Source organism: Anopheles bellator, chromosome 1 (genome assembly GCF_943735745.2).
Source record: "Anopheles bellator chromosome 1, idAnoBellAS_SP24_06.2, whole genome shotgun sequence".
Classification (NCBI taxonomy): domain Eukaryota; kingdom Metazoa; phylum Arthropoda; class Insecta; order Diptera; family Culicidae; genus Anopheles; species Anopheles bellator.
Genome location: NC_071285.1, coordinates 51,277,950 through 51,300,565, shown reverse-complemented (window position 1 = coordinate 51,300,565; position 22,616 = coordinate 51,277,950). Strand labels below are relative to the sequence as shown.

At 52.4% G+C, this 22,616-nt stretch overlaps 5 protein-coding genes across 5 annotated transcripts; 3 read left to right on the top strand and 2 right to left on the bottom strand.

The window, feature by feature from the left end:
- The first annotated feature begins 6,193 nt into the window (after positions 1-6,193).
- Positions 6,194-13,986, top strand: LOC131212965 (protein anachronism). Its single transcript, XM_058207071.1, has 6 exons — positions 6,194-6,727; positions 10,292-10,519; positions 10,606-10,730; positions 10,796-11,020; positions 12,170-12,245; positions 12,320-13,986. Exons 1-6 carry the CDS (start codon positions 6,417-6,419, stop codon positions 12,753-12,755), a joined length of 1,401 nt encoding a protein of 466 aa, XP_058063054.1. The 5' UTR covers positions 6,194-6,416; the 3' UTR covers positions 12,756-13,986.
- Positions 13,987-15,166: 1,180 nt separating this feature from the next.
- On the top strand, positions 15,167-18,497 carry LOC131205293 (uncharacterized transporter YutK). The gene is made up of 8 exons (XM_058197332.1): positions 15,167-15,290; positions 15,760-15,879; positions 15,953-16,006; positions 16,333-16,573; positions 16,655-16,832; positions 16,994-17,773; positions 17,840-18,167; positions 18,225-18,497. The coding sequence occupies exons 2-8, from the start codon at positions 15,835-15,837 to the stop codon at positions 18,495-18,497; spliced, it is 1,899 nt and encodes a 632-aa protein (XP_058053315.1). The 5' UTR covers positions 15,167-15,290; positions 15,760-15,834.
- LOC131205296 (eukaryotic translation initiation factor 3 subunit J) lies at positions 17,000-20,555 on the bottom strand. Its single transcript, XM_058197334.1, has 6 exons — positions 20,397-20,555; positions 20,132-20,217; positions 19,810-19,926; positions 19,413-19,725; positions 19,193-19,332; positions 17,000-19,124 (listed from the first exon to the last, which is right to left on the bottom strand). The coding sequence occupies exons 1-6, from the start codon at positions 20,410-20,412 to the stop codon at positions 19,062-19,064; spliced, it is 735 nt and encodes a 244-aa protein (XP_058053317.1). The 5' UTR covers positions 20,413-20,555; the 3' UTR covers positions 17,000-19,061.
- A 274-nt stretch (positions 20,556-20,829) lies between these two features.
- LOC131205297 (large ribosomal subunit protein eL29) lies at positions 20,830-21,572 on the top strand. Its single transcript, XM_058197335.1, has 4 exons — positions 20,830-20,930; positions 21,009-21,069; positions 21,161-21,225; positions 21,315-21,572. The coding sequence occupies exons 2-4, from the start codon at positions 21,033-21,035 to the stop codon at positions 21,441-21,443; spliced, it is 231 nt and encodes a 76-aa protein (XP_058053318.1). The 5' UTR covers positions 20,830-20,930; positions 21,009-21,032; the 3' UTR covers positions 21,444-21,572.
- A 36-nt stretch (positions 21,573-21,608) lies between these two features.
- Positions 21,609-22,586, bottom strand: LOC131215800 (uncharacterized). Its single transcript, XM_058210197.1, has 3 exons — positions 22,041-22,586; positions 21,838-21,919; positions 21,609-21,781 (listed from the first exon to the last, which is right to left on the bottom strand). Exons 1-3 carry the CDS (start codon positions 22,545-22,547, stop codon positions 21,609-21,611), a joined length of 762 nt encoding a protein of 253 aa, XP_058066180.1. The 5' UTR covers positions 22,548-22,586.
- Between the last annotated feature and the right edge of the window lie 30 nt (positions 22,587-22,616).

The following is a 22,616-nucleotide window of genomic DNA, read 5'->3' as shown; positions in this document are numbered from 1 at the left end:
AAAACGGTCAGAATGTGATAAAATACATAATGAAGTGATTTTGAATATGACAACGCTCGGCTTATGAAATAATTGGATGGAGAGTGAAAAGCCCATGAATTAATTGAAAGTTCTAACAAATTGTCCCATAACTGGAACTGCTGAACGAAAGTTCGGGTAGTTCTATGGCGTTCTGGGGCCAATATGGTATCGTGTGCGTCGTCAACCGGCGACGGGTCCTGAATGGACATTGTTCGCCCATCGATCCTGTCCCATCGCTACCATAAACGGGAATCACGTTTCCGGTTTCGTCGTTACAAGGCAATTGCTGGCCAATGCTTTTCGGCCAAACCAGTGATCCACTTGGCCAACTGGTGGTGCAACCAATGAGTGCAATGAATGAACACGCGCAGATGCAAAATTGGTTGCGCCAAAAACCGGGCCCCAAACCGGAATCGAGCTGGGTTCGGACCGTTGTCCAAACTATAGCACTTGTCCTTTTCACTTTTCCGGACGCCCCAAACGCACTCCAATTGCGTGTTTGGCCGAAGATGGACCCCCACACCGTTCTGACCATTCATGGGATAGCTACATTGTGGCCGGTTTTTTTGGTGGGGTCGTCCAATTTTAAGGTCTCGGCCACATCCCCGAGGGGAGGAAGCCCAAATACGGTCCACCGGGTGACCGGGCGATCATTTCCATTTCATTTTTGCGGTTCGTTTATGGGCAGCCAGGCCAGGCCGTGTGGGCCAACGTGACAGCGCTCCTGACGCTTATTTAGCTGCTTGTTTCATAACGATTGGCAAAAGAGCCCAAAAGCCCCCGAAGGCCTGAAGATGTCCAAGACGCAAAAGCCCTTGCCGAGACAGCGAGCGAGAGGGAGTGTGTGCGAGAGAAAGAAAGAGGATCAGGGTAACAAAAAATCGGCAAGTCCAGCACATAATTTATGCGCCAATGCGCATCGCATATACAAGCTGTCAGCCGGATTCGGAGCGTCCGGACGGGCCGGTGGACGAGTGAACAAACAAACAACGCACCGATATTACCACACCGATCAAATGACTTAATCAGCGTCGTCGTCACCCGTCGTCGTCAGGTGATACTCAGGATCCCGGGGAGATTCCAGCGCCAGCGGGCTGAGTGCCGAGAGCGATTAGAATTACGAGGTCAAGACACCTTCGCGTAGACGTACGATTCGCAAGTCAAATTTCCCGGATCTCCCGTCGCCTAGTGCACTCTCTAGCCACTGATTAGACCGGCCGACCGGCCGAATCTCTGCAGGAACTCCGTGCCCCGGGCCGGTTGATTAGCAAGTGGGCACCTTCGAGGATCTGCCGCCGTCGCCGCCGATCGGGTGAATATTCATCATCCTAGACGCCCGTCTAGACGACGACCCGGCCCCGCTAGTGCTAATATCTAAGCATGGGCCCATCACTCCAGACACCCGGAACATGCTCCACGAGACACACGAGAGGACACAGCACCCCTGACCCGTGGTCCACTTTCACGCTGGGCCGCAACGGGGCGGGCAAGTTGTTTACTACGCCGCAAAACCCACCGGGGAGGCCTTTTCCGTTGCGGAACATGATCGGACCGGACCGCGCCCTGGCATTAATCTCGGCGCCCTGGCGCCCCGCCTGCCTGCCAGCCTGACCCGCCCGCAAAGCCGGCCTCCGTCCGTGGAATGTTGTTTACCGGCGATTCCACGCAGCGATCCACGATCGGATGACACTTCGCACTACGCGGACACGCGTCTGTCGCGCGCATCCGATCCGAGCTATGGTAATGCCGCCATCGGTCAAGTGTCCGGGGTGGGGCTCAGGTTCCAGCAATGGGATCTACTTGTCCAGAAAAGAAGAGTGAGACGACGTCAATTACGACTTACTAGCGGGCGCCCGGTTACTTTTCTTCAAACGCAGTTCCGACCGACGACCGGAAACGAAGTTTCGGACGGTGGCACAAGAATTGTGATCTTCCGGCCGGCCAGGCGGCCTGTCATGATGGGCACGCTTTCTTGGAACATGCAACATTGTAATGCTCGGGCGGCAGGTCCGAGGACTGAGGGCGGACCAATGCTGGCCGAAGGGGTGCCCTGCGTCTGCCCGATCCCAGACGCAATTGCACTAGATACGGAGACATTCAATCCAATCAACGTGACCCGGCGGACCGTTGCCGCGGCATGCCCGACGCCCTCTCTCTCTCTCTGTCTGTCTGTCTCTTTTTCGCTCCCGCCGGCGATTCGTGTGTTTACATTGCGTGCGACATGCGTGTCAAAGCTATTAATTGTACGTTCAACCGAGTGTAATGGAGACGCTCGGTCCTCCACGGAATTACACGGCTTCGCGACTTCGCGAGATTTACTCACCGGTTCGCGGTTCCTGTTGCTGCCAGTGTCGGGGGCAGGACGTCGCGACGGGGTGGCTGGTTGGCGGTCGAAACGAAAGTACCTCATTTTGCGCCATTCAGGTTCAGACGTCGGTCTCGGCGGTCCAATAATAGACCGGTGCCAAATTACGGCAAATCACCGCGCTGGAGTCCACGACCCAGCGACGGAAGGGATTGCGACGAACCGGCGTCTCCGGCTAGAGCGGCCGGGTCCCCTCGTGGAGTGTCTCGCGGTGGCGATGGGGGCCTAGGTCGTTGCAGATGGCCACCGTCTAGGCGGCCCAGTTGATGATAAGTATGCAAATCGGGCGGTGACCAATTTCTATTAGGTTTCGAGTCACTCCCGTTCACCAGCCAACCCCTCGGGGGTCCCGGTACCCGGCTAGGCTGGCGGTGTCACTGAACTTGTTGACCGTCCACTCCGGGTTCATTGATATCATCATATTTTGACGGGCCATTTCGGCGACACTGATTCGGTTCTAGGCGTCTTGGTGATCGGGACATGTGTCAGAGTTGGGTACAGCGCGCCCCTCCATTACTGGAAAATTGGTCAAAATAAATCACGGAAACAGAATGTTTCGTTACATTCAAAATATTTACCAATTTGTTGTTCTTCTGAGAAAAATGTAATATTTTCCCCGAATTGTTCTGCTGTTGAAAATTGTTTTGCGATACTCCAACTCGAACTACTCGAAAATGATTCAGCGTTGGCAGTGAGTACTAGATTTGGTTCTGCCCTGATAAGTGATTCTTCTTCTTAACCGGCAATTACAACTGTCGAGGGGTTTTGGCCTGCAACTAAGACAATGTTAATCTCTGTTGCTTGCTGTAACGTTGTGTTTTAATATGTATCAGCATAGTTAGCAACGGATCCGTTATTTACTGTTATCCAACTCTGAGATACATCCGTGGAAGCTGCTGGAATTTAATCCCACGTTCCATCTGGGAGTTATATTTACGTAGCAAATTTAATATTATTTCTCCAACAGTACATTGGAAAGTAGGACATTTAAATTAGGCATGTGTTTTATATTTTGTCTTCAATTTTCATTCGCTTATTTTGAAATTGTATCTCCAACCGAAAGTGGTGTTATTTGAAGAACAACTCCACACAATCGGAACCTTGTTTCGGCTTCCCGAACTCGCTGAAAAACGTAGAACAGTGTGAAACACCCACAGAGCCGGTGGGCCAGGCACATTGACACTGTGGAGAGATAAGATTTAATAGAAAAATATGCGCGGTCACTGCCACGTCGGCGATGCCGCACAATCAATTAGATGCTGTTATGTTGCGCTGCTGCGTCCCCCCCCCCCATAGCGCGGTTCTAAGAAAAGCAACAAAACAACCATGCCGCCAACGATGTGTGATATAGAACCTAGGAGCGAGACATCTCGCTGGCCTGCGAAATTCTAGCCTAAATCTGGGAGAATTCGGAGAACGGCTGGCGTTGGGCGACGTTGGGAGTCGCCGTTGGGATTCATGAAACCTCTAACTTGATTTCGCTCCAGCGAGCCAGAGGACGCTGGCTGTAACTAGCTAGTTTGTGGCGAAGCGATCGACGACCGTCGCCGCCACCGCCACCATCCGATCGCCCTAGAGGCGAGACAACTGGCAAGGATCAGTGGCAGGCAGGCTGGTGGCAGGTCCCAGCGCCCCGCTTCGCTGCGCAGTAACCTTGAAAGAGCGGTCTGTCTGGGGCCACTGTCGCGGCGTGTCGGTCCTACGCAAATGGCGAGACACGTCGCGTCTAGGATCTAGCCCGTCTAGGCCCAGGGCGGTGGGGGAGGGCCAGACAAATCGCCCCGTGGTTTGTAGACCCTCGTCGTCCGTCACGCCGTTTCTAGTCCGTTGCCCTGTCGGGCCCGGGTCAGCCAGACAGATATTTTGACCGGAACGGTCGGCTAGATTTGTGGCACCCGGGCGGGAGGGGCCTTTACTTCCCGACGCCTGTCTCGTCGTTCGGGCCACGTTCACGGAGATTAAACGAATAAACGGAGGTTAAGTGCATGTTTTTCGGATCGGGCTGGCTTCAGCAATTGCTTTGGGCTATTGAAAAATTGTGCGTAACTTTGGCGGCTGGCCAATTCCTGCGGCCGTGAAATGGGCCCGTTAAGTGACCGCCTTCCGGTGGGAACGCACGCATGTTTACACGGTGCGTAGCAAGACATTCGTCTAGCCCCCTCCTGGGACGGAAACATTGTAGTTCGACATTACGAGATGACCATTGTGGGCGACTGATGATAAAAAATTTGCTGCTTCCTGCTTATTGCTTGCCCGCCGACGCCGATGATGGTGATTACCGCTGATGATACCGGTTACCTATTTGAACTCTGCCAACTGGCGACAGAGAGAGAGAGAGAGGGAGAGAGGCTGGGAATAAATTGGTGGTCAGACGATACGAATTGGCCACCGAAAGCACACATTTCACACACAAATTTGGTAATGCAAAGTTCCGCCGTACGGGATGTGTGGCCTTTACTGGGAAAAAAACGGAACACCCGCAGGAAGGAGTCTTGGGCTCCTACTCGAACCAGCAGGACCACGGTCGATCGCCACGGCCAGGGTTATTGGCACCCGATGTACGGGTGTCTGCACTTACTGGACCAATTCGTGTCACGTGTCACACGAATCATCGGCGCAGCCAGCCACCATCCCTTTGCAGGTTGGACCAGTTCTGGGTAAAAGCTCCCGGTGTGCCGACTAGCCGAGGACACCGGCAGATCCGGGAGTTGGTTCCACCCTTTTGCGTGCGGTTTTTCGTTCGTTACAACATGTACACGCCCATTGCACACTGGAGCTCGGCGGCTGCGGCCACAGGTCGCTGTATAATTCTAGGACACATTCCCACAAATATCCCTGCTTCCATTAGGAGATCCATGGAAAAGTGGCGATGGATTGATGGACATTGAGAAGCTCGCGTTCTCAATCCGGAAGTTCTGCACGTTGCGATACGATCGATCGGTCGCATTTTTGAAGTATGTTTCAGAATTGCATAAACATAAACATAAAAGGAAGGATGGGAGCATTTTAGTTAATGCTAGACCGTTAGTTGAAGTCCACCACAATCTTTTGAAGCGGCCCCTTGAAGCTTCCGGTTGACGCAGTGTCCGCGATCGTGTAGTCCGAATGTTATCTTTGGCACTGTGGCCGAGGAAAAGGCAGAATCTTCAGGCAACCTTTCGACGGGCGAAGTTTTTCCTCGGACACACGTCAGTTCTTCGTTCCATCTCGCTCCAAGACGGCACCGTCCCGTCTTTTTCTTCGGCACACGCTCGGCCATCTCACTCTCTCACTCACTCTCTCTCGCTCTCTCTTTCTCTCGCCCCGCAGTGTGTGGAACAGAGAGACTTCCCACCGGCGGGGCCACAGTAGGCCGGTAGCCGCTTGCGGTGGAGCGAATGTCCGATATCCAATTTGGACATCCTTTCGCTGTCGGGCCTCTCGTCGGATCCGAGGCCGTCCCGCTCGCACGCTCTGCGGCGGCCCCCTTCGCGAACGCGCGCGGGGGGTTTGTTTTTCGCGTGTCTGTCGTCTCGGGCGAAGAACGAGCACGCTTCTTGCCATCCTTTGCTGTGCAGTAGGCCTCGGTATGCAGATATCGTGCTCGCCCGGCTCCTCGGCTCGAACTTGAGCTCGCACCGCGCACACAGTCGCACCGTCGCCCCATCGGAACGGGTTGTGTTGGTGAGCGGTTCGTTTGGCCGCACGCCGGCCGTGCCGTATAAATAAAATACCTCCTTTGGGAGCAATCACTTGATACACACTCCTCTTGGCAGGCGCAAGTGTAGCGCAAGCAGCAAGAGTGTTTCGCACCTCGGAGAAGCCCCTTCCGGAACAGTGGAGAAAGTTTTCACCAAATTTCCCCTTTGTCCCGCGCCCGTTGAAAGTGATCTCTACTCCAGGAAGAAGAGAAGATAATTCGTTAGCTTAGTTAGAATCAGGGCACAGAGTCGGTGAACCGAAGGACACCCAATCAGTAGGCGAGTCAGTGCGTTTGCAACGGTGTGCGCGCTGTGCCGTACTTGTGTAGTAGCCTGTGTGACTTGCAACGATGAAGACACTGATCCCGTTGGCCCTCCTGTGCCTGGCCCAGGCCGGGCCGATCCTGAGTGCGCCCTTTAACCTGCGCGACATGCTCGAGGAGGGGCTGGCGATACCGGAGTCGAAGATGATCGACTTCGAGAACCTGACCGAGAGCGAGCGGGAGCAGTTCCTGCGCGAGAACGTTAACATCACCGCGCTGAAGATCCAGCAGCGGGTGCTGCGGGAACAGCAGAACATGAACCGGACCGCCGGCCCGATGGCCATCACGGCGAGCACCACCGACCGGGACCTGTCCGATCGCGTCAAGACGCGCAAAGAGTAAGTACCCTTGCCCTTTCCTCCCGGGGTTCACCCACAGTTTTCCCCGCCAACTTCCCGGGAGTGCACCGTTGCACCGTGTGTGCCAAAAGACACACCAGAAAAACTGGCGCCCGGTGGAAGGAAGTGTTGTTTGAGAAATTGAGGGAAAAAAACACATGGCACCCCCACCTATTTATAGGACGGCACGTTTTTCCACCGACTTTCCGGACGCGGTTGCATACACGGTGACGGTGTTTTCCACGCTGAGTTTTAATACTGCACCCGATCGCGATGCGGTTCCGTACCAGCGGACCTGCGGACTCGGGGAAGTCAACGTCGAAGTGCTGTGCGAATTTTGGCACAAATTGTCGCCGTCCGATTCAGATCGCCCGAGAGCCATGGTTTGAAGTGCCTAGTATTGGTGGGTTGCATACTAGATTCTACATAAAATTAATTCTTAAAAATATTAAATGGAACATTATTTTATGATAACTAAGAACTACTCCGAAAGTAGAACAAAAATCAAATCTGCCAATTGTTCGAAATAGTTAGATAGCGAAATAGCCAATTGCCGTTCGTTAGACACAGCCTACTACTACTGCTGCTACTGCGCTGTTGACTCGAGAGAGAGAGTGAATACGACATTCCAGTCCAACCACCGGAGTAAGGTGGGCAACAAAGTCTCGGTCGATGTCGGATTGACCGAAGATCATTTCCATTACTTACCGCGAGCAGGGCGGATGAAAGCGACCAGGCGACCCCTTCGATCGGCTCGAAATGGGGAAAATTTTCTCCAACCGCCAGCCCACCGGATAACAGCTGTGGCGTGAAAATATTCTTAGAATCCGCCTGCCGGCCACTCTGTTTCCCACGGCAACAGCGCGCAACAACCGCCGTCTCACCGGGAAAATTGGTGAATGAAGTAGCGTAGTGGCCGCAACTATTTATCAGTTTCGGTTGGGGACTCTCAAATTTCGCGTGCAGCGCGGCTAGGGTCAGCAGACTAGGCGGCGAGACTTACCTAACATCCTGTCTGTGGCACAGACCTTGCGTAGGCACTTTCCGAGTGGCGGTGGTGGCGGTGCGTCTGGTGGACACGTGGTTTCGGTTGGAGCGACACCTACGCACAGCTGATGAGTGACCGGCGTTGGGCCGGATGTTTGCTTCATAATTTACGCGGCCCGCTCGGTTCCGTTTTTCCCAGAACGTGTGAAGTCAGTGACCAGGGAACCGACACATCAACGTGTCAGGCCATCCTAGCCCGGTCCGATTTTAACCATGACTGGCTTCCGACACGTGTCAAGTCTTTATTATTCCTACGTCCGACCGGCCACTAGCACTCGCTGTGGATCGCTCCTTGGCAACGTTCCACGCCATCATCTCATCGCCAACGCTCTGTGACGTGTTCTGGCGGCTTTTCGGCGTGTGGCTGCACTTTACGGCCGTTAGGGCCGTCTCGAATGCACACGATCCCGACCTTGGCCTCGGAGCTCGCTAATGGCGTCGTTAGTTGTCAGACCGTTTGTCTGCGAGTATCAGACACAATTCAAAATCAGGGTACCACGAGGGCACCCCAAATTGTTGCTAAAATTCTTCCCACCAATGCAAACCCATTGCATTGCACGGTTTGCCCGGGAATGGCACGCAGCACTCGAGAGGAGTGTTCTGCTCCGAGTGGCCCACTCTGCGATCTTGCATAATAACTGCAAATGGAGTCCCAACAGGAGCAATAAGACCAAGGCATGACGCGCGCGTTTAACACAAACCAGAGCACAGATGCCCAGCATAGCCCAATCAGTCGGAGAAGGTCGTCCCCCGGGCCGGGGTGGCACCGATTTGTGGTACGAGAATTCTGCCCCTTCGTTCGGGGAACGTCGTTTCGATTCGACAGACCACAACCGGTGGGGAGACATTCCTTTCACACGGCGCAGCGCTGCACCACTCGACATGCCAGCAGACATGTGGTTGCCCCTTTTTTCCCGTTCCGGTGGAAAATGGAAAATGCATCTGCTGGTGTGGGGGACGCAATCCAGGGGGGGTCTAGGATGTTACGATGTCGCGGGAAAGTCAACACCACCGGCAGACACCACCAACCGGGACGGGACGGGACCAGGGAACACATGTTCTCACGCATTTTTCGTCGTCTGGGACGTCGTTGGGAAAACCGCGTTTTCAAGGTTACGGGTCAGGACGGCAAAAATCTAGGTCTTTGTGAGGCGCGCCACCAGAAGCTGGCGGCGGAGTTCTCGCAACCGACACCCCGGGGGTCGGGGGCTTGGGGTCTTGTGTAGGGGCTCTCTGACCAATACCTGGGGCCGGCCGGCGAAGCCGTGAGACAAGAACAGTCCACAAAAGCGAGCGGCGCAACAACGCGCCCAACGCGAGACGGCCGCCTTCCGTCGTGACCTGGCTGGCTGGCTGGCTGGCTGGCTGGCTAGTTGGCGAAGGAGCTGAGGAGTGCAGAAAAATACTAATAACAAAAACAACACGCTCCGTCTAGACAGCCGGCAGACAGTGCACGACGACGACGACGACGACGACGACCGCTAGGAGCTAGGAGCTGCTGTTGCAGCTTTCTGTGTTTGCATATGCGAAGCGAGCGATTTTCTCAGCCACAACACGGCGGGGGGTGGAGGCGGGCCAGCATGCCAACGGTGGTCGGCGGGGTGGGTCGGCTGCATCGCGCGGTGCATCCCAAGTGGTCGCGCAGTAATTTAATAGGCCCACGGCTGCAGCCAGCCATGGAGCATAAGGCGACCGGCCGGGCGACATAGTAGCGAAGATGCAACGGCCAACGAGAGTGGAGTCTGCGTCCTGCGTACTCGGGGGCCCGGGGCGCGATAGTTTCGTGGAGTGGTCGAGGAGTGGGCACACTTCACGTTTGGACGCGGCGGCAATAGTTTCCGCCTGTCAGCGTTCGCCGTGGCCGCCGATCGCTCAGACGCCACCGACTCCGTTGGAATGCGTGCGACTCCAACGTCCGTCCGCGTGAGGCTGGGGAGACTAGTTGATTTGTCGCGCGCGTGGTTCTCTCGCGTGATTCGTCCGTGCTTAGAGCGCGGTGGTAGACCTTGGCGTGAGGTGGCTGAGGAGGTGGCCAGCCGTCTAGCCGCTGTCTAGCGCTCCGTCTGTGTCCATGTGTGTGCGCCTGTGTGTGGCTGGCAATAAAATAAACGGCACGGCAAGAGGTCGCAATGGGCCGTAATCTCCGGTAGCGTGCTCCGTTGGAGGACTTCTCCGGGCCGGGTCGGGTGAGCTATTTATGAAAATTATGGCGTCACCGGCAGCGACGACAGCGTCAATTGCCAGCACATGTGGCGGGACGTCAAGAAGGAGTTTATTGTTTCTTGTTTTTTTGTTGCAGTGCTGGAGCGTCTGGACTGGCGTCCAGAGATCGGGGTTTGGGTTGCGCTGCATTTCAAAGAAGAAAGGACATCCTTTTATGGCAAGTGGCTTTCAAGATCCTAGTATGATCGCCTATGCAAAGTATGCCACAGAAGTTGGCTGGGTAGACCCAGAATTGGCTGTAGAAATTCTTGAGGCCGGAGCACGAATCTAATGGTTGGGGCCCATTCCTCACAGGTACGCCAATCAAATCATCCACAACATCAAGCAGAACATCGAGAGTAACATCATGCGAAACGACTCCACCGGCCAGCTGGCGGCTACGCACGAGATGGCCTTCTCGGCCGTCTGCGAGGTGCCGAAGAACACCAACACTAGCCAGTGGAACGAGGACTACACCTGGAACCTGTACTTCCGTTTGCCGCACAACAAGCAGTACAGCTCGGTTAATTCGGCCGTCCTGAGGTACGGCTCTCACTACGCCTCAGGATTCTGAACCGAGGATTGAATTGATTTTCCCATTTTTCCCTTACCCTGGGCTGATCCCGCAGACTGTACATGAACGGGATCAACTCGACCGGCACACGGAACCTGCGCGAATCGGACAACTGCAAGAACCCGGCCGAGCAGATGATCCGCATCACGACCTCGGTGTACTACCGGAAGAACCGCAAAGGTACGTGTGAGGGGGCCACTAACGCAACCGCGGGTCACCAACCTAGAACCTCCCCAACCCCACAGATAATCCAGCGCCCGAGCGCAAGAAGCGGATCTGCAGCAGCATCACGATCACCCAGTCGTACCGGGGCTGGATCTCGATGGACACGCTGCTGGCGGTGAAACTGTGGGACAAACCGAACCGCAACTTTGGCATCGCGATCGACATCGAGGATCAGGAGGATCGGCCACTGAAGGCGTCCGACTTCTTCCAACCGCCCGACTGCTCGGAGGCAAGTAAAGTCAACGGTAAGTGTTCTTGGCTTTGCCTGGCTTCTGCTTCCCCCCGTTCCTCTAGCGTCGTCGATCAGTGCCGGGATCGCGCCTTTCTGGTCCGGACGTAAACACAGCTCCGTGTCAAGCGCCGCCTATAGCGCCCGATTCTCGGTTCAAGTTCCGGACACAGTACGGCCGGAATGGTGCAACCGATGTCCGCGGTAGAATATAGCCTGACACGCGCGATATGATCGAAAAAAGCGTAACCACCAGACACCAGCGGCCACATTCCAGACCGGCGGCTTCCACTATTCCCACGTTTATTTACGAGTCGCGGGCCGGTAGTCGGTGTCGAATTACGCCCCGACACCGTGGCCGTGTAAAAGTGTCTAGCACCCAGATCCTGCTTGCCGACCGTTTCATTCATGGTGTGGCGCGGCGGCGTGCAGCTCGAGCTGCAATTCGAATACTGGAACTGCACCTTGGGCGTTGCGCTTAGGTGGCGCTTTTGGCGAACGGTTCCATTTCGGAGCCGCGAATTGAAGTTGGCCCCAGTGGCCCAACTTTTATGCCGACGGTTCGTGTCCGGTCCCGGGGATCCCGGGGGCCATCGTCGCGCGTCTTCCGCTGCTGTATGGGCGGTTTTTGGCCCCAGGCTGGTTAGTGACCAGGGAACCCCCGTCTCCCTCTCAGCCTCTCTCTTTCTCCTGAGGGGTATTCTGTTGAGTTTCCAAAATTCCTACATAGCCGCACGGCAGGAGCACTGGACAGCCGGAGGCTCTAGGTAACACAATCTGTACTGTCGTCCAGCATGGTTGCTATGCTTGTGGCCCGAGTGGCTCCGCTCCTGCAAGCGTGTTCCGTTACGTTTTTAGTGCTCGCTTTCGTTCTAACCGTTCGTTATTTGATTACTTGCGTTTGCCGCTGAGAAGTTTGCTGCGCATGATTCAAGCGATCAGAAGATCCGCGGGTCTTCCGGGTCTTCGATCGGTCTTGCTTTAGTGTTGCGCTTGCTCTCGCTGTGCGCTGCTTTGTGTTTTGCTAATTCTGCTGCCGTATCGTTTGAGTGTGTTTGGTTTTCGTTTCTTAAAGTGTGACCGTTTTCGATTGATGTTAGATAAGGTTCCTCCGGTTCGATGTCAAATGTCATGTCGCTAATCGGTGTTGTAAATCTTCCTGCAGCTACAACCGTACTTCCATGGAGCTTTTTCCGAAAATCACTCGCATGGACCGCTAATGAAATGGACAATGTGCCACAGTAAGTACGGCGATATACGGCGATAGCCAAGATGTAGCCACTCTAACCCGATGTCCCGCACTTTCCGCCAACAGCCAACCAAGAATAGATGTTGCCATCCACAAAAATATGCATTACAATCATCGCCTGTTCCGCTCGAAGCACCATTACGGGTACAACGTGCGCTACCATCTGTTCAACGGATCCACCACCGGAAGCTACTCGGGCAACTCGTACGAGCACGAGCAGGACATGGAAACGCGGGAACCCGGGTCGGCCGTCAGCCACCAGGCCCATCATCAGCAGCACGTGCACCACAAACAACTGCACCACCATCTTCACCAGCTCCAGCAGCAACAGCATCCGGTCGCGATCAAGATGTCGCACAAGAGGCGTCGCCATCTGAACCATCGCGCCAACACCAGCACTCAGGCGATGGCCTCGGCAGAGAGCGACGAAAATCTGTCGTCCTCGTCGTCGGCAGCCTTCGATTCGGTCGCTTCCGCCTCGGCCGAAGACCGGCAACTATGATTCCGTTGCCCGGCAACCCTCCAGCTAGGCTAGGCGGCTACAGCAGCAACAGCAGCATTAGTAGTAGTAGTAGTAGTAGCACTAGGCAGTAGGTCCTCGGGCAGGTTGTAGTTCGATAAGCATTAGCCGTAGTCGAACCGTTAGACGTTAGGAAACTGGCCGCGGTGTGTGTGCCTGCCGCCCGGCTGGGCGGTAGGCGGCCACCGGCCACCGGCACAATGCGCTTTCTCCTTGAGTTCCTTTTTTGGTTCCTTGTCCGCGCGAGCGTTTGGTTCTCTAGAAAATCCGGTAACTCAATCGACACACTACTCTACAGAGTGCCTGTGCTTCGTAGTATTGTACTTAAGTTGCTTCCCTGGAGAGGACTTCACTGGCTCGGACGCTAGGACACTAGGCCGTAGGAGTTAGGTTTAGAGCGCGTGAAGGTAACGAAACCATCACACACACAGGTTACTTTAAGCTTTGAGCGTACGAATACTTTTTGCTTGACCTGCGCCGTCAGGACGGCCACCCCCCGCGAATGGAATCCGAATTCCTGCTGGGATTCGAACGCACTCTGTACCACTTGGTGCGGTGATTGAGCTTTACGCAATTTCGGCCGACTGATCGATCCCGATCCACCCCTCAGGTCTAACGAGCGTCTGGACGGTGGGCGACCAGCAGAAGCAAGCCGTGTAAATATTCATTTCCCATCTGCCAAGCTTTACTCTCTCTCTCTCTCTATCTCTATTTCCCTCAGAGCCACCGAGCAGCGGCTGGGTGGCTAGTATTGGGTGGCAGCCTTCATTCTAACATCTAGATGTAATATTTATTGTACGAATCTGCTTTTTCCACATAAGTTTCCCTCCTTTAAGGACGCGGTGCACATTTAGGACCCGCCATTTGTAGCCATTCTTTGGGCCCGTTAGTTCTTCGACGAAATATCCCCAAGCAGAAGCAGAGCTTTTGAGAAGTGCCGAGCGCCAGATGGGCGATCTCAATCTCATAGATCGGAACGTCCACAAAGTTTTGTACATAGCTAGAACGGAAGGCCATTGTTCGCTTCTATTGTTCCGATGCGCATCTGGCGGGCTGTAGCAGTATAATCGTTAGCAATTAATACTACCTGTACGGATTACAAATACTATGTTAAACACTAAATGGTGCGTACTGATTTATTGTGTCGAGAGCGAGCACGAATGGCGGCGGTGCCCGGGAAGTCCCGGAAGCAGGAATAATGTGCTTCGCCTGTTTGACGTACACGACAAATAAAGTATTCAGTTATGGTGGATAAGCGTATGGCAAGTGTCGATGGAAAATTGTGTTCAAGTTTTATGGAAAGTTTCAATCAGCTTTGGTGCATACTTCAATAGCTGCGTTGCGTTGAGAGATAAAATTAATTACACTCCAATTCACGTGAGTATTGCTCTTGTATATAAGGTAGTACTTCTAGTGATAAAGTAACAGTGCCGTTGTCCCGTTGGCCGTTACTGATTCCCTTGATCCCATAGGCAAAAACTAGGGATTACCGGAACAGATTATCAGGGCGCTTAATATGGTTAACGTCTTATCGAGGCTTCGGAGATAAGCTAAATCTCAAAGCTTCCTTGAGACCGCCAATAGCTTATAATGCATTACATTCCAGTAGCCGAGTGTCCATCGGGAAGAGGACCATCGATCGTCCCTCGGCGTGCGTATTTATGCTCCCGAAGCAACCCGATCGAATTCTTATTCCCGCGGAATCTTATCGTTCCACTGGCTCAAGATTAAGACAATAAGCATTCGAAAGCGATAGCGGTCAGCACCGGGTCGCTTTACCGGATGTTACACCACAAATTTAATGTCGCAGCGCACAGCGTTCCAACAGGTCGACCGTTCCAACGGGGTCTTCGATGTGGTCTGGTCTCGATCTTATCATACACCGACCATCTCGCCCATTCCAGGTGTTACTTTCGTGCCCTCGCAACCATCAGATAACTCTGCGGCCGTGCGTCAGCTTATCAATGCTCCAACGGCCTGCGGTCTCCCCTGTTTCAGTACACCAGACCTCCGTATCGCTACGCGTACCGCAAAACGTGAACCAGCTCCCAGTGATTCGCCTGATGATGGACAAACATATTTGAGACATCGGTGCGCCTCCACCGATGGTCAGTTTGATTGGAACCGGTGAGCGATAGACGCCGCCATCCAACCATTAGAGCGTGAAGTGCCGTGCCGCAGTGGTGAGTAATCCATTGATATCCAAAAACGCGCGATTCTCGCAAGGTCCGCGTTGGTAAAATCACGCACACACACGGAACGTGACCAACAGGTGTTTTGGCGGGGCCCGTTGTGAGCGTGAATCATTCCACGGTTAGCCACCGTCTTGTGGACGTGCCCGTGCGTGCTGCGAAGCGCCATGTGGCGCCATGTTTACGCGAGTGATGGGATGAGGTGAACAGATTGTCCCGTGTGGAACCGAAGAACATTTCCTATCCGGTGACTAGTTGAAACGGGCGAAAGCCCATCGGAGCTGTGCGGAATCAATTGAACGAGAAATTATCACGTGAGAAGCAGGTTGGTACGGTGCGTCAAGTGCCTACTTTAGTAGAAGGTCGCCAGAAGTGCTGGCCAATGAACGGGGTTCCGATACATCAATGTCATCAACGTGATAATGAGCTACTTATTGTGTACGGTGGCGTATGCTGATGATGGTTGAATGATCATTATGGTCGCAGTATTGCTCCCATCATCGGGTCATCAATCGGTCTGGCACGTGGCGTTCGTAGGAAAATCCTATGAAAGTAAGCCTACCGCAAATCGCGAGTTCCGGAAAGCGGCATACGGATAATCTACGCACGGTGCCATGTGTTAGTGCAGTGCTAGACGCGCATCAGACGAAACAAGTTTCGCGGACCAGATCTGAAGTGAAAGTGACCAATGCAATCGGCATTTCGGTCTCGTATTTTAGTTGAAGTTACGGGCTGTTTCGTTTTGGACTTGGTACTCACTTTCAACGGCAGTGTGAACTTGTGTCTACTTTCAGAACTGAGCGACATGCGACGCTATTCCCGATCGGTCTATTGACGACGCTTGAACCTAGAGGACGACTGCTTCCATCATGAGTGGTATCCAGAACGAGTCGTTTGTTATGTCGGAGCCAGAGGTAAAGTAGAGCACCTACCGTGAAGAAATGTCGTTTTTACTGATACCGTTCCGTTCCTCCGCCGCCTCGTCAGGATGATTCCAGGCTCACCAAACGCCGATCGAACGGATTTTCGACAGTTGTGGAGGTACGTACGAAAGGTAGCAACCCAGGGGATTTGAGCACCACTAAAACGAGACGGCCATAAAGTCATATCTTTACGGAATGACGCCGATTCGTTGTTCTACTATTATTACTGTTATCTTACAATGGTGCACCTTCTGCGCTGGAGGTAATCTGGCTCGACGGATCATTATCACTTGAAGCACAATTAACTTGGGTGTTATCTAAATTTCATTTACCTTCGGAATCTCTTGTTTTGGCCACGCGCTCCCCCGAAACGTCAATCATTCGAAACCCGGACCCAATCGTTGGAACTAATGCGTGGGTCCATGCGGATTTCGGTAATTGTAGGGTGTACCATCGCTATCCTACCCGAACGGCGAGGAAGGCTTTGTGGAGCAGCGGACGAGTAACCGCGAGGACGACCCGCGACAACCCGCTGCCCCAAATGGCAGCGTCAGCGCTTGGTACTTGGCTATGGGCCAGGCTCTTGAGCACCACCGGCAACACATCCAACTGGGCATCTACGTTCTGCTCAACGTGGTGGTCGTAGTGTTCTTCGGATTCGCCACCAATTATTATCTAGAGTTCGGTAAGTTGATCGATGGGACGATTCTTAGCACGCGGCAAAGGGGCTTACTAACCTTGCCCACCGTTCTTTCGCCCATCCAAGAGCAAGATGAATGTGGCATGCAGTGGTGCGACGGGTACGGATTCCTGGTATTGCTGGTGGGATTCATCTATCTGGGGTTACTGTACTACCACGTGGTGAAACCGTTGCTATCGGAATACTTCGAATCGTGGGTCGTTAAGCCTGTGTCCAGAGCGATAACGAACTTCTTCAAGCCATGGTGAGTACTCAGGGAACTAGCTTCTTACGAATGGTACTCTAACCTAAGATCACTTGAACCTTGTTGCCACAAAAAGCTCTTTAAAATATTTCTTTCACTAAAAATTCACAACACTTGTGAGAGAGTTTTCGATTTTGTAATCGTTTTCTTTCCATCGGAAGGTACACTAAATTGGCAGCGGTATGCCTGGTGCTGGTCGGGTTTGCGTTGTTTGTGTATTTCGAAACCCGTGACCAAACCGAACGACTCATGTCGCTGACTGGCATGGCGTTTCTGCTGGTTTTGTCCTTCGTGCTGTCGAAGCACCACACCAAAGTCAACTACCGGCCGGTCGTGCTGGGCGTCATCTTTCAGTTCCTGCTCGGCATCTTCTGCATCCGCTGGGAGGTTGGTCGCAGTATATTCGAGTGCTTCGGCAATAAGGTGGCCACCTTCCTCAACTACACCGGCGAGGGCGCAGCGTTCGTGTACGGCCAGGTGCTAGTGGGTAGCGGCGAGAACGAGTATGCCATCTTCGCGTTCTCCGTCCTGTCGGTGATCTACTTCTTCAGCTTCTGCATCTCAATCCTGTACTATCTCGGGGCGATGCAGTGGATCGTACTCAAGCTGGGTTGGATTTTGCAGTCGATTCTCGGTACGACCGTTTGTGAGAGTGTGATCGCCGCGGCCAACATTTTCCTCGGCATGAGTGAATCCCCGTTGCTGGTGCGACCGTATCTAAAGGACCTTACCCACTCCGAGCTGCACTCGATCATGACATCCGGATTTGCGACCGTCTCGGGTACCGTACTGGCGGCGTACATTTCGTTCGGTGCCAATCCGGCTCACCTGATCACGGCCAGTGTGATGGCCGCTCCGGGCGCCCTGTGTATCACCAAGCTGATCTACCCCGAAACGGAGGAGAGCAAAACGCGATCGGATAACATTCAGATGGAGGAATCGTAAGTGGCCGAGGGATTTACATTCAACCAAAAGAGGAGTAAGTACACTTTCACATTCACCGACAGAACCGATTCGTCCCTGTTGGATGCCGCCAGTAACGGCGCAAGTGCAGCCACGCCGCTTGTGCTCGGGATCATTGCCAACTTGGTGGCGTTCGTGGCGTTTATTGCCTTCATCAACGGGCTTCTGGGATGGTTTGGATGGCGTGTTGGCTGGGAGGACGTTTCGTTGGAGAACATTTTTGGCGCCGTCTTCCGGCCGCTGGCATACGTGATGGGTGTCCCGTGGGGCGATAGCTACTACGTGGGAAAAGTGATCGGCATCAAGATGATCGTGAATGAGTTCGTGGCATTCGAACGGTTAGGAGAGTTTATCAAGGAGGAAGTCATCACGGTAAGAGCGGGGTAGTGCTTGGGTGAATTTGTTTTCATTTCGACTCTCCCATTTAAGCCCCGATCGTCAGCAATAGCAACCTATGCCGTGTGTGGCTTTGCCAATCCCAGCTCAATGGGCATCATGATCGGTACATTGAGTGCGATGGCACCCGACAAGCGGAACGTTATTACGTCCGTGGCATTTCGAGCGTTTCTGGCCGGTTCCATCGTGTGCTTCATGACCGCGAGCATCGGCGGACTTCTGATGGATGAGACGGTATTTAATAATTTTGGTAAATCCGCTTCGTTGGTGCCGTTGCCATCGAACGGTACGTTAGGACCCGTCTGACCGTCAACTGATTAGTGTTCAACAGTATTTTTCGAGTGTGTGTGCTTGTTACGTTGTGAATAAAGTAAAAGATATTTAAGTACACAATGATGCGAGAATCACTTATTTCGTATGCGAGTAAAATCAGTCAGCACCCAACTTTGGCGCCCTGAAAGAACAAACGCTACGTACGTAAGTGCCGAAGTTGTGTTGAAGGTAGATTTGTCCATTGGTTGTTATTGTTGTGTTACGATGTTTTTCCGTTTTCTTTCTACTTTTTGACTGTTTGTAAATATTTTCTATCCTATATTATTTTTTATCTGATTTCAAACAACGTTCCATGCGTAACGTACCGGTGACGGTGTCATGTTGAGTGAGACAGGGTAGACAAATTGAATGTAACAAAATAACAAAATACCGGAACACTGACAAGAGAATACACCGTGTAATGTAAATACGTAACTTTAGCCCTTGCTCGGCTTCCTACGAGGTGTGGTTGACGCCTTTCCCTGTTACGACGATGGCGATAATGGCGCTGATGGTGAACGGCTGCGGCGGATATTGCCTTCGTACGATTGGTCGCCGTTACATGAAATCATCAAACTCGTCGTAATCGTCATACTGGTTGGTGTATTCGTTGAGCGTCGACTAAAAGTGCGATTGATTTGTGCGACATGAGTTTTTTGCCGGAGGTTGTGCAAACTCCCAATACATACGTTGTCACCTTCGACGCGCAGTTTCACCTTCACTTTGCTACCCTTGGTCTTCTTTGGCTTATCACCTTTCTCGACCTTTTGCTTCTCCAAGTACAGGTTGTCCAGTGTGTTCTTTGCCTTTCGAATATCCGCCGATGATACTGCCGAAAACGAAACAGAAAGGTGATATAACGGATGGCGCGGCTTCTCAATGCCCAGCTTTCGCTCAGTTTCAACTTACAACTGGCAAACACTTTCAGTAGCAGCTCTTCCAAGAATCCCTGGTACTCGCTGTGAGCTCGAAAGTTTGCCAACTTTTTGCTAATCGCTTCCGCCAATTCACTAAACTCTTCCTTGCTTGTCGGATGCATTCCTTCGATACCACCAGCGCCACTTGACACGGACGTTATTCCTAGAGTTTCCATCGCCGTCTTCAGGTCATTCTCTTCCTGTAGCTTTTGCAGCCGCCGTTTTTCGGCGGCCCGCTGTTCCGGCGTGAGATTGGCTTCCAGTTCCTCTTCCCTCCGCCGCCGTTCTGCTTCCTGTTTCAATTTCTGTATTCACATGATTGAATCAGTTGAGGCATATGTTTTGAAATCTTCCCATGATGGACACCTAGTGTTGGCCCCATAACTTACCTCTTTGTCCAGAAGTTTCTGTTGTGCCGTTTTCTTCGGTTTTCCATCCTTCGTGGGTGTTTCCCCCTTTGGTTCGTCTTTCTTCTCTTCCTCCTCGTCATCGTCTTCCCAGTTATCCTGTTGGCGAAGGGGTTACCGAAAACTACTGTTACGAACGGCAGTGTTTAGAGATTGCATTTCCCAATAGCATCACTAAATGATCCAACCCGTCCCATGACCTAACTATAGCTATTAGCGATGTAGCACAGGGCCGGTGGTGGCCGTAACATCCCCAAGCACTTTTACTCTGCTTACACACGTACACAGAGGAACTGCTTCATACCTTTACATCATCTTCGTCTTCACCAGCCCATTTGTTCACGTTTGCCTTGGGGAACGGCTCGCCCCCTTTCTGCTCGGCCAGTTGCTCTAGAATGGCACAAAAATATCACACATCACGGTTAAGGATGCACACGTTAGGCACAAGAACAGAGACATCGGGAGCAAAGGTGACAATGCATGTATAGAAAGCACCGTCGTGGCAATGCAAGGCACACGGTACACCTTTGGCACTGCACTTGCGAGGCCCTCAGAATGTGTTTACGTACCCCAATCTTCTTCCATCGTTGCTAATGGTGCGCGTGGAACTTCACAAGCTGGAGATTCCGTAGCTCTTTCTTGTTGGAACGGATTCGAGTATCCTTTCCTTGCACAGCCCGAGCCAATCTCGCCAATCTTCAAGCCTTTCCTTTTTGTTGCTTCTTTATTTTTCCTTAGCCAAATGACAGTTTGACAGCTCACGAGAGTGCGAACTTTGGCGTAAAGCTACAACGGCTCCGATTTTATCTAATAAAATTACCGTTATATGAATGTGTTATGAAGCGCGGAATGCATTTTTTTTCTTTTAAATCTACTGAGCAATGTAATTGAAGCATTGGTCGCATTAAAGAGGTATCTTAATTTTTCAGTTCCATCATAATGCTTAGCTCATTTATACCAGTCGAGTGAGCTTTCTCTTTCGACAAAACTTCGATTTCCGTCGTTTGACATTTCAAACGTCAATGCCATTGTGCTCTCTTTCCGGTTTCTTTCTTTGCGTTGAAAGGTTGTTGTTCGACGATAGTTCAGCAAATTTGTACCAGGTATGCGCGATAAAAGAGTCTGAGCGATGAGAATATGTTCGAAGTTTATTCTAATGACAAGTTCCTCTTTCTGGGCAGGTACAAAGCAAGTAAGCAAAAACAATGGCCAAGTCGAAGAATCACACCAATCACAACCAGAGTAAGTGCCGAACTGGACGAAGAGGGGAAGCCGCTCGGTTTAGCTTTCTGCAGACTCGCTTTATTCTAAAAACTCTTTCTTCGCTCCACAGACCAGAAGGCGCATAAGAATGGCATTAAGAAGCCTAAGCGTCAACGGTACGAGTCCACCCGCGGTGTAAGTATTTGCTTCAGTGCGTTGCAGACGCGTTTGTGTTGTTCTGGTGCTGCGTTCTTTTCATTGACGAATTTGTATGTCATTTCCAGATGTGCCAGAAGTTCCTGCGCAACCAGCGTTTCTCGAAGAAGGGCAACTTGTCGCACGAGGAAGCACTGAAGCGTGCCGAGGAGCGCAAGGCGAAGAACGCTGGCCAACCCACCCCGGTTAAACTGTAAACAGTTTTTTCCCCTAAATTCAGAGTATCCCGAATGCCTTGGCTTTGCTACCAAGCAGTGGCCGGGGAATGATAGGAGATGCAAAATAAAAAAAGGAGTACATGGAAGTGAGTGTGACTTAAAATTTAACTCAGAAGTTTATTATAAAAACATTCACCCCACTGTTCACTTGCCAACGATGTCGACTATGTCTAGATCTGCTATTCTATCGAGCGCATTTTCGCCGGCCAGTTTTTCTCCGTTCAAAATAGTGGATGGGTGTCGTTTGAGCTTGCCTGTCTTAAGTCGCGCGGTTACGGTAGATGACGTGAGCATGAAACGAGGCTTATTCTCCGGTTCTGAAGTGGACACGCCCAAAGATAGAAGAGAAGAGCCTCCTTTGATGGACGATGACGGTCTTTGATGGGCGAGCAAAGAAAACTTTGATGACGCCGTGGCGAGGGATTTGGTAGAGACGTTACCGGTTGCTCGAATGTCTTTGGAATTGCACGAGGACATTGGTTTAGAACTAAGTCCAGTACGCATCAGTGGAGCCAGACCAAGGTTGCTAGTTTTGATGCGTAAATAGGGCGAGGTAGAATTAACAATTTTTCTCACTTTTTCCGACAACGGAGTGCTGGTGTTGAGGTCTTCTTCCACCATTGGTCGTTTCCGTCGTACCGGTGGCTGCTGATCGGGAGTGTTGGCTATTACTGACGCCTCGGGCGAGGCACTTTCAACCGAAACATTATGGTGTTCCCCTTTGCCCGAGAGCTGCTTTACTTGCTGTTCAAGCCGGTATATTTCACTGTCACACGATGAAAGGTTCTCTTCGAGGGCTTTTCGCTTTCGTCGTTCCTCCATCAACTCGTTCTGCAGGCGCTGTAGTCGGTCGGATTGCTCCTTCCGCTTAATCTCCTGTGCCTGTAGCTCTCGTTTTAGCGTTGCGGCGAGCGCAATGACGGTTGCCCTGCTCGTATCACTGGCCAGCATCTTATCCACTTCCTGGACCGTTGCGTTGAGGGCTTGCTGGATCATGGCATAGGATTCAAGCCTCGGTTTGAGCATATCCAACTCTTCCTTCATCTTCAGCATACAGTGCCGGTCGCCTCGCAGCATGTCCATTTCGTGTTTATACAGTGACAGCGCCGACTCCTTAGAACGTAGTTGCTCTTCCAGACCCAGCAATGTTTT

Excerpts from the sequence above, each read along its gene's own strand:
- LOC131212965 (XM_058207071.1), top strand. The coding sequence starts at position 6,417 with ATGAAGACACTGATCCCGTTGGCCCTCCTGTGCCTGGCCCAGGCCGGG. Across the intron at positions 10,520-10,605 it reads GTTAATTCGGCCGTCCTGAG|ACTGTACATGAACGGGATCA; the intron begins GTACGGCTCTCA and ends CTGATCCCGCAG. Across the intron at positions 12,246-12,319 it reads GAAATGGACAATGTGCCACA|CCAACCAAGAATAGATGTTG; the intron begins GTAAGTACGGCG and ends TTCCGCCAACAG.
- LOC131205293 (XM_058197332.1), top strand. The coding sequence starts at position 15,835 with ATGAGTGGTATCCAGAACGAGTCGTTTGTTATGTCGGAGCCAGAG. Across the intron at positions 16,007-16,332 it reads GATTTTCGACAGTTGTGGAG|GGTGTACCATCGCTATCCTA; the intron begins GTACGTACGAAA and ends CGGTAATTGTAG. Across the intron at positions 18,168-18,224 it reads TCAAGGAGGAAGTCATCACG|CCCCGATCGTCAGCAATAGC; the intron begins GTAAGAGCGGGG and ends CTCCCATTTAAG.
- LOC131205296 (XM_058197334.1), bottom strand. Across the intron at positions 19,726-19,809 it reads AGAAACTTCTGGACAAAGAG|AAATTGAAACAGGAAGCAGA; the intron begins GTAAGTTATGGG and ends ATGTGAATACAG. Across the intron at positions 19,125-19,192 it reads TGCGCGTCGAAGGTGACAAC|TCGACGCTCAACGAATACAC; the intron begins GTATGTATTGGG and ends TCGCACTTTTAG.
- LOC131205297 (XM_058197335.1), top strand. The coding sequence starts at position 21,033 with ATGGCCAAGTCGAAGAATCACACCAATCACAACCAGA. Across the intron at positions 21,070-21,160 it reads TCACACCAATCACAACCAGA|ACCAGAAGGCGCATAAGAAT; the intron begins GTAAGTGCCGAA and ends TTCGCTCCACAG. Across the intron at positions 21,226-21,314 it reads GGTACGAGTCCACCCGCGGT|ATGTGCCAGAAGTTCCTGCG; the intron begins GTAAGTATTTGC and ends TGTCATTTCCAG.
- LOC131215800 (XM_058210197.1), bottom strand. The coding sequence starts at position 22,547 with ATGGACATGCTGCGAGGCGACCGGCACTGTATGCTGAAGATGAAGGAA. Across the intron at positions 21,920-22,040 it reads GCACTCCGTTGTCGGAAAAA|ACATTCGAGCAACCGGTAAC; the intron begins GTGAGAAAAATT and ends GCAATTCCAAAG. Across the intron at positions 21,782-21,837 it reads TTGCTCGCCCATCAAAGACC|AACCGGAGAATAAGCCTCGT; the intron begins GTCATCGTCCAT and ends TGTCCACTTCAG.